The sequence below is a fragment of the Pelophylax lessonae genome, assembly GCF_965119305.1.
Source record: "Pelophylax lessonae genome assembly, chromosome: 13".
NCBI lineage: Eukaryota > Metazoa > Chordata > Amphibia > Anura > Ranidae > Pelophylax > Pelophylax lessonae.
Genome location: NC_138780.1, coordinates 127,128,865 through 127,143,436, shown reverse-complemented (window position 1 = coordinate 127,143,436; position 14,572 = coordinate 127,128,865). Strand labels below are relative to the sequence as shown.

The window sequence follows — 14,572 nt, the reverse complement described above, 5'->3', positions numbered from 1 at the left end:
AAAAAAAAAAAAAACAAATATGACAAAAATCTTTCCCTTTGTTAGTAAACGCGATAACTTTTGCGCAAACCAATCTAAATACGCTTTTTGCCATTTTTACCAAACATATGTAGCATAAATCAAATTGGCTAAAAATGTTAAAAAATTTAGATTTTTACATTTTTTTTGGGGGGGGGGGAATTTCATATAAAAAAAGTGAAAAATATTGTTGTTTTTGCAAAATTTACGCTATTTTTTTGTTTATAGGGCATGATCAAAAAATCGCACAGGTGATCAAATACCACCAAAAGAAAGCTCTGTTTGTGGGAAAAAAAGGACGTGAAATTCGTTTAGGTACAGCGTCGTACGACCGCGCAATTGTCCGTTAAAGTCATGCAGTAAAAAATCGCAAAAAACCCCCGGGTCAGGAAGGGGGTAAAATCTTCCGGAGCTTAAGTGGTTAAAGCTCGGTTCACACATCTTCCGCCGCAGTTTCAGTGCGATTTTTTTTTTTTTTTTTTTTTTTTTTTTTTTTTTGGAGTCTGCGGTTGTTTCACTGGTTCAGGTAGGAATTTTTCCTTGAAATTGCACCTGAAACATACTTAGAAAACATATTATTTTTAAAAACAGACTGCAGCCGCCATGGACATAGCTGGTTCAGTTCACATGCCATGTGAATCGGATTTGGTTCAAAATGCATCCTATTCGCATATTTGTGATCTGAGCATAAAGGGATAAAATCTGGTGAAACGTACATGTATTACAAAAATGTTTCCCCTCCCCAACATATGCTTTTTGCTTTTATGACTTGTCTCCTCTGTAATTCTTTCTTGTTGGTTCAGGCCTAGGGTTCAACATTGTGGGTGGCACAGACCAGCAATACGTGTCTCATAATGACAGTGGAATATACGTTAGTAGCATCAAGGAGAATGGAGCTGCTGCTGTGGATGGTAGGCTGCAGGAGGGAGACCGAATACTGGAGGTAAGACACCATTGTATTGTTCTTCTGTTTGGGATTGCTTGTAGTGTAAACTGTCTGTCTGGATTTTCTTGTAGTGTGAAGGAACTACTGTACAATTGCCCTGTCTGCCCTCATTTAAACTGTTTACTTAATTCAGCCTACTCCCATTCAAAGTGGAGAACTCCGCAGTTGCACGCCCCTGAATCTGGCCTGTATTCTCATGGATGACTAGGTTTGTGCTATTGTAGACAACACCTGGGTGTGTTTCAGGGTCAAGTAACAAAGTTATTTTAAAGGATATGGAAGTGTTCATTTTTTTTGTTGTTCTTGTTGCATATCTGCCAATAGTTTACAGCACTAAATATTTGCTTTGCTTTCTTTTACCTTTTATGTACTCAGTCTTACATATTCTGATAGACTTGCAGCAAGGATCGGGATCAGCAGAGCGCAGCACTACAGAGAACAAAGCAGAAGCTGCACGTGTTCTCTGCAAATATGCCTATTACAAAATATGCATAGAAATGTGGGTTTTAAAGAGCTTCAAAAACCCAAAAGGGGATATACCAGCTCTTGAATGTAGTGGTTTCTTTATTTTTTTAGTTGAACACTTTTATCAAGTACAGAATATAGCTATTGACCTTCCCATACATGCAGTGTCCTTGTCATCTCCTGTGGGATGAAAGACAAGCATAAACAATTACTAGTCCAATCATGGAAGGGAAATGAACAAGGCAGATGGATCCATATCTATTTGAATACAGACACAATTCATTTTTTATTTTTAATGTATTTACCAAACCATATTCAAGTTGTATAGATATATAATGGATATGGGCTGAAAGTGCACACTCTCAGGTTTAATTTAGAGCAGGGATTCCCAAACTATGGCCCTCCAGTTGTTCAGGAACTACAATTCCCATCATGCCGAGTCATGTCTGTGAATGTCAGAGTTTTGCAATGCCTCATGGGAGGTGTAGTTCCGACACAGCTGGAGGGCCGTAGTTTGGGAATCCCTGATTTAGAGGTAGAAACATCCAAATCGGAGGGAGGGTTTCGAGTGACAGCTCTTAAGAGTAGCCACCCCCCCCCCCCTTTTTTTCAAGGGACCAAAAGTAATTGGACAATTGAATCAAAAGCTAAGTGTGGTATTTGCGTTTGGAATCTATTGCTGTGAACCTAAATCATGTGTTCAAAGGAGCTGTCCATGCAAGTGAAAAAGTTTGGTACGTTCTGGGGGAAGAAGAACGTACTGGTGAACCCTGCAACATAAAAAGGCCTGGACATCACCGGTAAAGAAAAACCCATTCACAACATCCAGACAAGTAAGGACACTCTCCAGGAGGTGGGCGTAGCATTGTCAAAGTCTACAATCAAGAGAAGACTACACAAGAACAAATACAGAGCATTCCCCACAAGGTGCCAACCATTCATAAGCCTGAAGAATAGAAAAGCCAGGTTAGACTTTGCAAAAAAAACATCTAAAAAAGACAGACCAGTTCTAAAAAAGCATTCTTTGGACGGATGAAACTAAGAATAATCTTTACCAGAATGACTGGAAGAAAAAAGGGTGGAGAAGGCTTGGAACAGCTCATGATCCAAAGCACACAGCGTCATCTGTAAAACATGGTGGAGGCAGTGTGATGGCATGGACATGCATGACTTTCAGTGGCACTGGGTCATTGGTGTTAATTGATGATGTGGCAGAGGACAGAAGCAGCCTGGATGAATTCTGCAGTGTTTAGAGATATACTGTCGGCCCAGATTCAGCCAAATGCAGCAAAGTTGATTGGATGGCGCTTCACAGTGCAGGTGGACAATGATCCAAAACACCCTACAAAGGCAACCCAGGAGCTTTTGAAGGAAAAGAAGTGGAATATTCTGCAATGGCCGAGTCAATCGCCTGATCTCAACCCAACTGAGCATGCATTTCACTTGCTGAAGGTAAAACTAAAGGCAGAAAGACCCACAAAGAACAACTGAAGACAGCTGCAGTTAGATCCTGGCAAAGCATCAGAAAGGAGGAAACCCAGTCTTTGGTAATGTGTTGGTTCTAGCTTTCAAGCAGTCTTTGCCAGTAAGGGATTCCCAAAAATTAAAAAATGAACATTTTATTTATTGTTATGTTCATTTGTCCAATTTACATTTGAGCCCCTGAAAATGGGGGGGACTATATATATATAATATAATGGTTGCAGTTTCCACAATTTGTACTTGATATTTATGTTCAACCCCTTGAATTAAAGCTGAAAGTCTGCACTTCAAATTCATTTGGATTGTTTAGTTTTAATTTTATTTTGGAGACATACAGAGCTAAAAGTATGAAAAGTGTGCCTATGTCCAAATATATATATGTATATATATATATATATATATATATATACCTAACCGTATGTTTAAAGTCCAGCCTGTATGACCACTATGGCTCCCTCTGTGGAGAAGTAACGCTTGACCATACGTGGATTGAAATTTGGCTTCTTCAGCAGGGACCGGTTGAATTCCGATCAATCTGTGGACACTCCTGTTTGAGAGAAGCCAATCTAATGATCTAATCTACTGGCTGATAAAAAAACATGAATCGTGTATGGCCAGCTCAAAGTGGAATGTCTCATAAAAGGGGAAGATCCGCTCATCCCCCCAATTACATTTTTTTGGGGGAGCAGGTGCCTGAGTTTGACAGGTACCCACTCCCCCGTTTTTGGTCAGATCGCCACAGCAATTCCCCCACAGCCTTCTGAGACACATCATGGGTCCCAGAAGACTGCAGGACCAATCCCAAAGCGCGGCATGCCCATGCACAGTTGGAAGCTGACTGTGATGCAGCAAGGCTTTACTGCCGTTGTCCCTTAGTGAAGATGCCTGCACCCAAAGCTGAATAAAGAGAACATTGCTGGATCCAGGGGCTGGTAGTGTCCTTCTATTAAAAGTCAGCAGCTACAGTATTTGTAGCTGCTGTTTCTTGAATTTTTTTTCTCGCGCTCCTCTAAGTGTGGGCCCAAAGGCACAGGAAGTTTTTTTTACAGAATTACCAAGTGAAGTAAAGGTAAAAAGCTTGAGAAAATAAAAAAAACACAGGTAACTTGGTAAAGTGCAATGTGTTGGGTTTTTGGGTTGGGGTTTAGATACACTTTAACTACTTCTGGACCGGAAGGTTTAACCCTCTAATGATCAGGCAATTTTTTGGGATACGGCACTGCGTTATAACTGACAATTGCGCTGTCGTGTGACGCTGTACCCAAATAAAATTGATGCCCTTTTTTTCCCACAAAAAAATAGTTTTTACTTTCGGTTCTAAAACACCACTAATAAAAAAAAAAAAACCCCAAATTTTTCATCAGTTTAGGCCAATATGTATTCTGCCACATATTTTTGCCAAAAAAAAAATCCCGATAGGTGTATATTCATTGGTTTGTACAAAAGCTTTTGCATTACAAACTAATGGGATATTTTCATTGCATTTTGAATTTTTTTACTAGTAATGGTGGCGATCAGCAAATTTTTTTTTTTTTTTTTTTTTATGGGACTGCGACATTGCGGCGGACAGATCGGACAGGGGGGACCAGTGACATTAATACAGTAAGCAGTGCTAAAAATATGCATGGTTACTGTACTAATTACACTGGCAGGGAAGGGGTTAACACCAGGGGTGATCAAGGGGTTAGGTGTGTCCCTAGGGGGTGCTTTCTAACTATGTGGGGGTTGTACTTAATAGATGAACATAGAGATGTGTTCCTAAATAGCAGGAACACATGATCCCTCTGTTCATCTCTGACAGAATGGCGGTCTGCCTTGTTTACATAGGCAGACCGCCGTTCTGTCTCTATGGGGAGTGATCGTGGGTGGCTAGCGGACATGCCGTCCGCCGGACTCGCTGATTGACTCCCACTGGCCAATCAGCTTGCGTGCGCCCCCACTGGCTATTACATGAAACTATGTAAAGGTAAGTATTTTCCCATAATAGAGCTGACCTGCCGCAGTTCTGCTGTTACAAACTGCCAGCAGGCAGGCTCTTTATTGCAGAAGACTCATGCAACGTCTCTCTTTTTGGCAATAAAATGCACCTACCTGCCTGCTCAGTGTTCTATGGCATGGCATGTAAGCTGAGCTTCGCATGTGCTGCTCAGCTTACATCTGCAGCATTGTCCCTGTGTGGCAGGACTGCACATGGGGGACATCTGCGGCAGCCAAAAGAAGATTCCAGTGAAGGACAGGGAACATTGAAGGAAAAGTAACTTTAGTTCCCCTTTAGGCCCTTTTCACACTTGTGCGACCTAAAAGCCACGCGATTTTGACTGGACTTGAAGCAATGCCTGTGTCTTTGGACCTCAAATCGCATTAAAATCGGCCCAAAGTAGTGCAGGGACTACTTTGAAGTTGTTGCGACTTAAAGTCGTACAGATGTGAACGGTACTCATTGGAAATCATGGAGTACGACTTTGCAGTCCCAAATCGCAGGACAAGTCGCACAAGTGTAAAAGGGACCTTAAGCTCTTTCACTTGTATATCTAAAGAAACATTAAAAAGCCTGTAGTTCCTCTTTAGTTATGAGAGAACCGTCCACCTTTTAAGTTAGTCTAGTCAGTACTAAAGGTTAAGCCTTGAGATACATACTGTTGTATGTGGAAATCACTGTGGGGTTGATTTACTAAGGGCAAATAGACTGTGCACTTTGCAAAGTGCAGTTGCCCTCTGAAAATGCAGTTGCTTCAGAGCTTAGTAAATGAGGTAAGGCTTCACTTTGCAAAGAGTACCCAATCACTTGCAAGGGAAATAAAATAAAAAAACAGCATTTTTGCTTGCATATGATTGGATGATGGAAGTCAGCAGAGTTTCTGCTCGTTTACTAAACTCTGGAGCAACTGCACTTTTCCCTTTAGAAAATCAACCCCTGTGTGTCCTTTTGGCAGCAATGCACATCTTCTTTAAATATCATTTTGACAATATCTTTGCTTTATACACACATGGTCTTTCTAAACACCATTTCCTTGGATATGTATTATGAAGTACAGACATAGCCTGCAGTGAAATCAAACCTAGGGCAAAGCAGGAGATTACAATGTAATGAAGTTTTTCCCCTTCAAAACACAATCCTAAATAGGTATTTGAAAAAGAAGGCTTGTGGGTTTTAATCCTTTGCATCTTCAGTAGAGTGGGGAAGGTTTAGAACCTGTGACTGAAGGTGCGTTTCATCTGCTATCTTGTCCCAGTGATGGCAGTCCCTGATAGTAGTGATCTTCCCCCTCCATGGGGAAACATACAGCAGGGGTTAGAATCTTCTTGGTCAATTTTCTTTCCTGTCCTGTTGAGGCAATTCACCCAACTTTCACTTACTGAGACAGGAAGGCAGGGCACATCTTTCCCAATACAACTATACCTGCAGGGGCAGGATGCCACAACATGTAGAGTTCCATTTACTGCATAAATACTAATAAATGCACATCTTTTTGCAGGTAAAAAAAAAAAATGCATTTATTTTCCACTGCAATCTGTAAGACCCATGATCAGATCGCGGTGCAATGCCTTGATCCTGCAGACACTCGGTAAGCTGTCTGCCCATACCTGATACGGGCAGGCAGTTACAGAATGGCAGGAAGAATCAGTGGACTACGAGAATACTCACCAGCGCCCTTGCAGTTCATTGAAAACTACAAGTGGTACTTATTCATTCATGGGTTCATGGTAGTAAACAAGCATTTTGAAAGTGTGAAACGCGTCTATATCTGTATCCTGTGTACCTTTTGATGTATGTTAATAAAGGATTCATCTTCCTAGCAGCTGGTGGTGTGCGGCCAATTTCTACTGTTGCAGCGGTGGGATGCCGGGGCCAGCACCCACAGCACCAGCATTGCTCACCTGAGCGGTGGTTGTCTTCTCATTTTCATTGTATAATTACACTGCACAAAAAAATTAAAGGAACACTTTGTAAACACATCAAATCTATGGGGAAACATATCATGCTGGATATATATACTGATATGGACTGGTTAATGTGTTAGGTACAAAAGGATGCCACATCCTTCGATGGAAATTAAAATTATCAACCTACACAGGGCTGAATTCAAAGATAACCTGAAAATCAAAGTGAAAAAATGATGCAGCAGGCTAGTCCATTTTGCTGAAATTTCATTGCAGCAACTCAAAATGATACTCAGTAGTTTGTATGGCCTCCACATGTTTGTATGCATGCCTGACAACATCGGGGCATGCTCCTAATGAGATGGCGGATGGAGTCCTGGGGTATTTCCTCCCAGATCCGGACCAGGGCATCCCTGAGCTCCTGAACAGAGTGAGATGCAACCTGGCAGCATCTGATGGATTGTAACATAATGTCCCCGAGGTGTTCTATTGAATTTGTCAGGCGATCAGCGGAGCCATTCAATGGTATCAATTCCTTCATCCTTCGGGAACTGGCTGCATACTCTACCACATGAGGCCGGGCATTTTCATGCACCAGGAGGAACCCAGGACCCCCTGCACCAAATTAGGGTCTGACAATGGGTCCAAATATTTCATCCCGATTCCTAATGGCAATCAGGGTGCCATAGCCTGTAGAGGTGTTTGCGTCCCTCCATGGATATGCCTCCCCAGAACAATACTGATCCTCCACCAAAACCGCTCATGCTAAACGATGTTACAGGCAGCATAAGATTCTCCACAGCTTCTCCAGACCATTTCACATCTGTCACATGTGCTCAGGGTGAACCTGCTCTCATCTGTGAAAAGCACAGGGTGCCAGTGGCAGACCTGACAATTCTGCTATTCATTGGCAAATGCCAATTGAGCTCCACGGTGCCGCTCCTGTGCTGAGACACACAGCATACCTTCTGGCACAGGCATGTATTGTGCCACCCTGGAGGAGTTGGACTGCCTATAGAACCTCCATTGGATCCAGGTATCGCCTCATGCTACCAGTAGTGACACTGACCCTAGCCAAATGTAAATCTAATGAAAAACAGTCAGCAAAGAGAAGTAAGGAAAAAAAATGTCAGTAACCTCCACCTGTAAAACCATTCCTGTTTTGGAGGTTGTCTCATTGTTGCCCATCTAGTAAACCTGTTGTCAATTTCATTAACCCCAAAGCAGCTGTAACTTAACCTCCTCTGCTACCTAACTGACCAGATCAAAATCCCTGGAGTTTAATTGATTTGATGCTATACTCGGGTTAAAAAGTGTTTCTTTAATTTTTTTTTTTTTTTTTGAGCAGTGTGTGTGTGTATATGTATGTATGTATATGTGTATGTATGTATATGTGTATGTATATATATATATATATATATATATATATATATATATATATATATATATATATATATATATATAAAATAAAAAAAGTTACCTGTATATATGATTCTCTTTGCATAAGCTGGAAAAGATCAAGGGCACACCAGTTTAAACAAAGGATTCAAAAAAGAATACAGAGTAGTTTGAAGTCACAAGCAGTGAATAATTGAGAGCACCTAAATATAAAAACATAAATGTGTCACAAATAAGTTGCCCAATATGGCACTATAGCACCTAATCACCAGGAGCTCCATCCGGGAAAGAAAACCCTACCTATAATCTATACAGGTAAGTGGTGCACACCACCAGGTTCTTGCAATGATCCTACCAATACAGACTAGCAATGATCATGACTGCCCATTATATAAGGAAGTGAGGTAAGCACATGACAGATAATAACCAATGAATGCGGTGGCAACACCCAAGCTGAAAAAGGGAAAAAACATAACCAATCAGAGGAAAGATATATGACGCCAAGAGGAGAGTCTTCATGCCTAACGAAGGGGTCCTGTATGGCACCAAAACAGTGCACTTATTCTTTTGTGATGTGATCTCTCTCTGATAAAAGTTTTTGGACTGCAATTGAAGATCCTTGGTGTGCTGGCGAACATGTGTATTCATCGTATTTTTAGGATTCTTTGACATTTGAAGCAAGGCATCCCTTCAAACCAAAGAGTAACAGTTGATTTTCTAGAACTACATTTGGATTATAGTTGGGTGGTTTAGATGCATCTAGATTTGAGCAGTTTCTATATTGAGCATATATAGAAGAATTTGTGCAAATATTTGCAATACAGGCACATGACCTGGTATTTTATTTTTTATTTTATTTTTTTTAAGGTGCTTTTTTTAATTGATGTATAAGATGTGCAGAAGGTAAGGTGCAAAGCAGTGCAAACGCCCCACAATTTTGTGATATTTTGTTGCACACCGTTTCCTTCTTTATAGGTAAGCATGTATTCTTCCAGGTAGAATACTAGATTTCAAGAGGAACTTTTCTTGTGCCATAATCCCCTAATGCAGCTGTCCCCTACTTTTTTTTGGCATTTTCCTCTTATATCACTGTTTCCCCCCTTAACCACTTGCCTACTGTGCACTTAAACCCCCTTCCCATCCAGACCAATTTTTAGCTTTCAGAGCTCTCACACTTTGAATGACAATTGCGCGGTCATGCTACACTGTACCCATATGACATTTTTATCATTTTTTTCACACAAATAGAGCTTTCTTTTGGTGGTATTTAATCATCTCTGGGTTTTTTATTTTTTACAAAAAAAAAGAAAAAAGACAGAAAATGTGGAAAAAAAAAAAGTTTTTCTTATTTTCTGCGAGTAAATTTTGAAAATAAATATTTCTCCTTCACTGATGTGCGCTGATGAGGTGGCACTTATGGGCACTGATGAGGTACTAATATGCCGCACTGATGGGCGCTGAGAGGTGGCACTGCTGGGCACTGAGAGGTGGCACTGCTGGGCACTGAGAGGTGGCACTGCTGGGCACTGAGAGGTGGCACTGCTGGGCACTGAGAGGTGGCACTGCTGGGCACTGAGAGGCAGCACTGCTGGGCACTGACGGGTGGCACTGATGAGCGGCACTGATGAGCAGCACCATCAGTGCCCATAGTGCTGCCAGTCAGTGCTCATCAGTGCCTAGATGAGCAGGCACTGATGGGCACTGACTGGCAGCACTATGGGTACTGATTGTGGGCACTGATGGCGGGCACTGTGGTCACTGATGGTGGGCACTTTGTGTATGTTTTTTACCTTGTGTAATCAGTGCACTGGTGATCAGTGCCCTGATTACATTCTTCTGTGTCCCCGGCGGCTGATCGGCTCTCCTCCTTTCTCGCACTGCAGTCTCTGTGTGAGGAAGGAGCGCTGGCGATGAGAGATGATCTCATATGTTTACATATGAGATCATCTCTCATTGCATGGGCCGATCACGTGGTAAATGGCCACTGTGATTGGCTATTTACCACGATCTGTGATTGGCTGTGTCCAAGGGACACGGCCGACACAGATTTTCCCCGATGCGCGCTCGTGGGAGCGCGCGGGGAGCCTGTCTCTGGGAGGCCGTTTAAAGACGGCCTCCCGAAAATTAGAGTCCGCGCTGCAGCCGTCTTTCGGCTATAGCGCGGACCGGAAGTAGTTAAAGCAGTCCCACAGTGTCGTCAGTTACCCTTCATATCACAGTCCCCCTTTACATTACAGGGCCCCCAAAAGGGGACTGCACTGTAAAGGGGACTGTGATATAAAGCAGAGTGCACTGTAATGTAGGGCTGAACGATAGTCGATATGATATCGACTATCGTTCTGTGGCCGTAGGCGATATTCATATTGCCGAGGTCACGATATTTGCATAGGCAGGGGGAGGGACTCGGAGGAGGACTCGCAGACTTCCGTGTTAGGCGTGTTAGGTCGGAGGAGAACTCACACATCCAATCCACTGCAGGCTGCAGCCCGCCCCACACGTTCAGTGAGTCTCACTCTCCGCCCTAGTTTTTTCAATGGCACATTCAGGCAACCAATCACGCCGTGAGCAGCTGCACAGCTAACCAATCATGCGTGCCTGCACACCTGATTGGTTCGCTGTGCCGCTACTCACGGCGTGATTGGCTCCCTGAATGTGCCTTTGAGAAAACTAGGGCGGAGAGTGAGACTCACTGAACGTGTGGGGCGGGCTGCAGCCTGCACGAGACGAGTGAGTAATGTAATGTATGGCATGCGGCTGTGCTCCTTTCTAATCCACCGCTCCAGCCTCCTACCACCACTGCCAGTAGCAGTATATATGTGAAATACAATAAATAATCTATATTGACATGGTGTGTATACAAAAAGGGAAAAGTAGATGTATGTATATGTAGAGGAAAATAAATTATTAATAATTCAGAGGTGATTTATATATTAATAATTTATTTTCCTCTACATATACATACATACATACATCTACTTTTCCTTTTTTTTTATACACACCATGTCAATATAGATTATTTATTGTATTTCACATATATACTGGCAGCGCCAATCACTTCCTCTTCCTTTTTATAATCTATTATATAACCCCTTCCAGGGTTATATTCTGAAGTGGGCTGCAGCCAACCTCCTTTATATTTCTCCATATAAAGGACGGGTCCCACAATATCGCAATATATATCGTTGGAAAAAAAATATTGCAATATATTTTTTTTCCAATATCGTGCAGGCCTACTGTAATGTTTACAGTCCCCTTCACAATGCAGCCCCATTTATATCACTGTGCCCCTTTACACTACAGTGCCCCTAGCAATCATGCCCCCCCCCCTTTCAATCTCCGTTTCATTCCCCCCTTGCACAGTCCTACTTTCAGCTGTTCAGAGGCAGTTAGCAGGGCACCCAGCCAATTATGCCATCCTATCAGCAGGAGGAGCTGCAGATCTGGATGGATAATGGGAGCTGTCCAACTTTTCATGTGTACAAGCGGGTGATAACTACTCTCGGTCACGATCTGTAGCTCCTCCCGCCCCCTGCCCTGCAGACAGAATGACATCATCGGCGGGTTGGGAGACCCGGGAGAGAGCAAACAGCCTAAGTGGCATGGCCACACAGCAGTGGGTGAGCGGCGACCATTGTCTGTGATAATCCTGTCCGGACCACAGTTGCTGCTCACCTCCTGCTGTGCGGCCCAGTTAACAACAAGCCACGGGTCGGTACCGGTCTGCGGACTAGTGGTTGAGGACCCCTGCCTTAATGGGCATAGAAGCACTGTTGTCTATAAAATCTTTGAAGTTTTTTGTTAGGAATTAAATCATGTTTTTAGAATACAGAATGTGTACTACAATAGTGTAGGACATTGAATTTTCTCAAAAACCGTAATTACTTGAATGTCTACACATTCTATATATTCAAGCTGGTGTTTAGAATATGCCAAGTAGGTAGCAATTTATCAATATTTTTTTTTTTTGTCCATTCAGGTGAACGGTATTAAGCTAGAAAATCTTTTGCACAGAAATGCAGTGGATCTCTTCAGGAATGCTGGTGAACATGTGGTCTTAAAGGTTCAGCACCAGGTACGTTAAACTGGGTCTCAATGCTGTATTTGAAAGATTTCTTGATTGTTACATGAGAAGAACATAAGCTGTGTAACACTTTTTGCGTAACACGTGTGTGTGTGTGTATATATATATATATATATATATATATATATATATATATATATATATATATATATATATATATATATATACATACATACATACATACATACATACATACATACATACATACATACATACATACATACATACTCACTCTCACAAGAGTGAGTACACCCCTAACATTTCTGTAAATATTTTATTATATCTTTTCATGTGACAACACTGAAGAAATGACACTTTGCTACAATGTAGTGAGTGTACAGCTTGTATAACAGTGTAAAATTGCTGTCCTCTCAAAATAACTCAACACACAGCCAACAATGTCTAAACCGCTGGTAACAAAAGTGAGTACACCCCAAGTGAAAATGTCCAAATTGGGCCCAATTACCCTTCCTGGGGTCATGTGACTCATTAGTGTTACAATGTCTCAGGTGTGAATGGGGAGCAGGTGTGTTAAATTTGGTGTTATTGCTCTCACTCTCTCATACTGGTCACTGGAAGTTCAACATGGCACCTCATGGCAAAGAACTCTCTGAGATCTGAAAAAAAGAATTGTTACTCTACATAAAGATGGTCTAGGCTATAAGAAGATTGCCAAGACCCTGAAACTGAGCTGCAGCACGGTGGCCAAGACCATACAACGATTTAACAGGACAGGTTACACTCAGAACAGGCCTCGCCATGGTTGACCAAAGAAGTTGAGTGCACAACGTCATATCCAGAGGTTGTCTTTGGGAAATAGACGTATGAGTGCTGCCAGCATTGCTGCAGAGGTTGAAGGGGTGGGGTGTCAGCCTGTCAGTGCTCAGACCATACGCCGCACACTGCATCATATTGGTCTGCATGGCTGTCATCCCAGAAGGAAGCCTCTTCTAAAGATGATGCACAAGAAATCCCACAAACAGTTTGCTGAAGAGAAGCAGACTAAGGACATCGATTACTGGAACCATGTCCTGTGGTCTGATGAGACCAAGATAAACGTATTTGCTTCAGATGGTGTCATGCGTGTGGTGGCAACCTGGTGAGGAGTACAAAGAAAAGTGTGTCTTGCCTACAGTCAAACATGGTGGTGGGAGTGTCATGGTCTGGGGCTGCATGAGTGCTGCTGGCACTGGGGAGCTACAGTTCATTGAGGGAACCATGAATGCCAACATTTACTGTTACAAACTAAAGCAGAGCATGCCGCAGGGCAATATTCCAACATAAAGACCCCAAACACACCTCCAAGACGACCACTGCCTTGCTAAAGAAGCTGAGGGTAAAGGTGATGGACTGGCCAAGCATGTGTCCAGACCTAAACCCTATTGAGCATCTGTGGGGCATCCTCAAACGGAAGGTGGAGGAGCACAAGGTCTCCAACATCCACCAGCTCCGTGATGTCATCATGGAGTGGAAGAGGACTCCAGTGGCAACCTGTGAAACTCTGGTGAACTCCATGCCCAAGAGGGTTAGGCAGGGCTGGCAAATAATGGTGGCCACACAAAATATTGACACTTTCAGCCCAATTATGACAATTGACATAAGGGTATACTCACTATAGTTGCCAGTGGTTTAGACATTAATGGCTGTGAGTTATTTTGAGGGGACAGCAAATTTACACTGTTATACAAGCTGTACACTCACTACTTTACATTGTAGCAAAGTGTCATTTATTCAGTGTTGTCACATGAAAGATATAATAAAATATTTACAAATATTTATATATAGATCTACTTTAAAATGCACTTTTTGTAGGAATATGCAAGTAAACTGATGTTTTGAGATGCTGTATAGCTATAGTGCAAGCCTATTCTTCTAGATGCATTTTGTAGGGCTGTCAACTTGCAGAACATCCGGAAAGCATTCACAGCACTTCACGTTTTCCACGTTTTTTATGTTACAGCCTTATTTCAAAATGGATTAAATTCATTATTTTCTTCAAAATTCTACAAACATTACCCCATAATGGCAACGTAAAAGAAGTTTTTTTTTTTTTTTTTTAAAAAAAAAATGATATTAAATAAGAAATAAATAATTAATTTAATTAAATTTAATTAAAATAATAAGTAAAAAAAAAAAATCACGTATGTAAGTATTCACAGCCTTTGCTCAATACTTGGTTGAAGCACCTTTGCCACCAATTACAGCCTCAAGTCTTTTTGAGTATGATGCTACAAGCTTGGCTCACCATTTTTTGGGCAGTTTCTCCCATTCTTCTTTGCAGGACCTCTCAAGCTCCATCA

General features: G+C 42.0%; 1 protein-coding gene across 1 annotated transcript in view; it reads left to right on the top strand.

The window, feature by feature from the left end:
* SYNJ2BP (synaptojanin 2 binding protein) overlaps positions 1 to 14,572 on the top strand; it is a 50,894-nt gene that overhangs the window by 25,668 nt on the left and 10,654 nt on the right. Inside the window, exons 2-3 of the mRNA XM_082275493.1 lie at positions 822 to 961; positions 12,168 to 12,263. Of these exons, the coding sequence (XP_082131619.1) occupies positions 822 to 961; positions 12,168 to 12,263 (236 nt within the window). The remainder of the gene's footprint in view (positions 1 to 821; positions 962 to 12,167; positions 12,264 to 14,572) is intronic.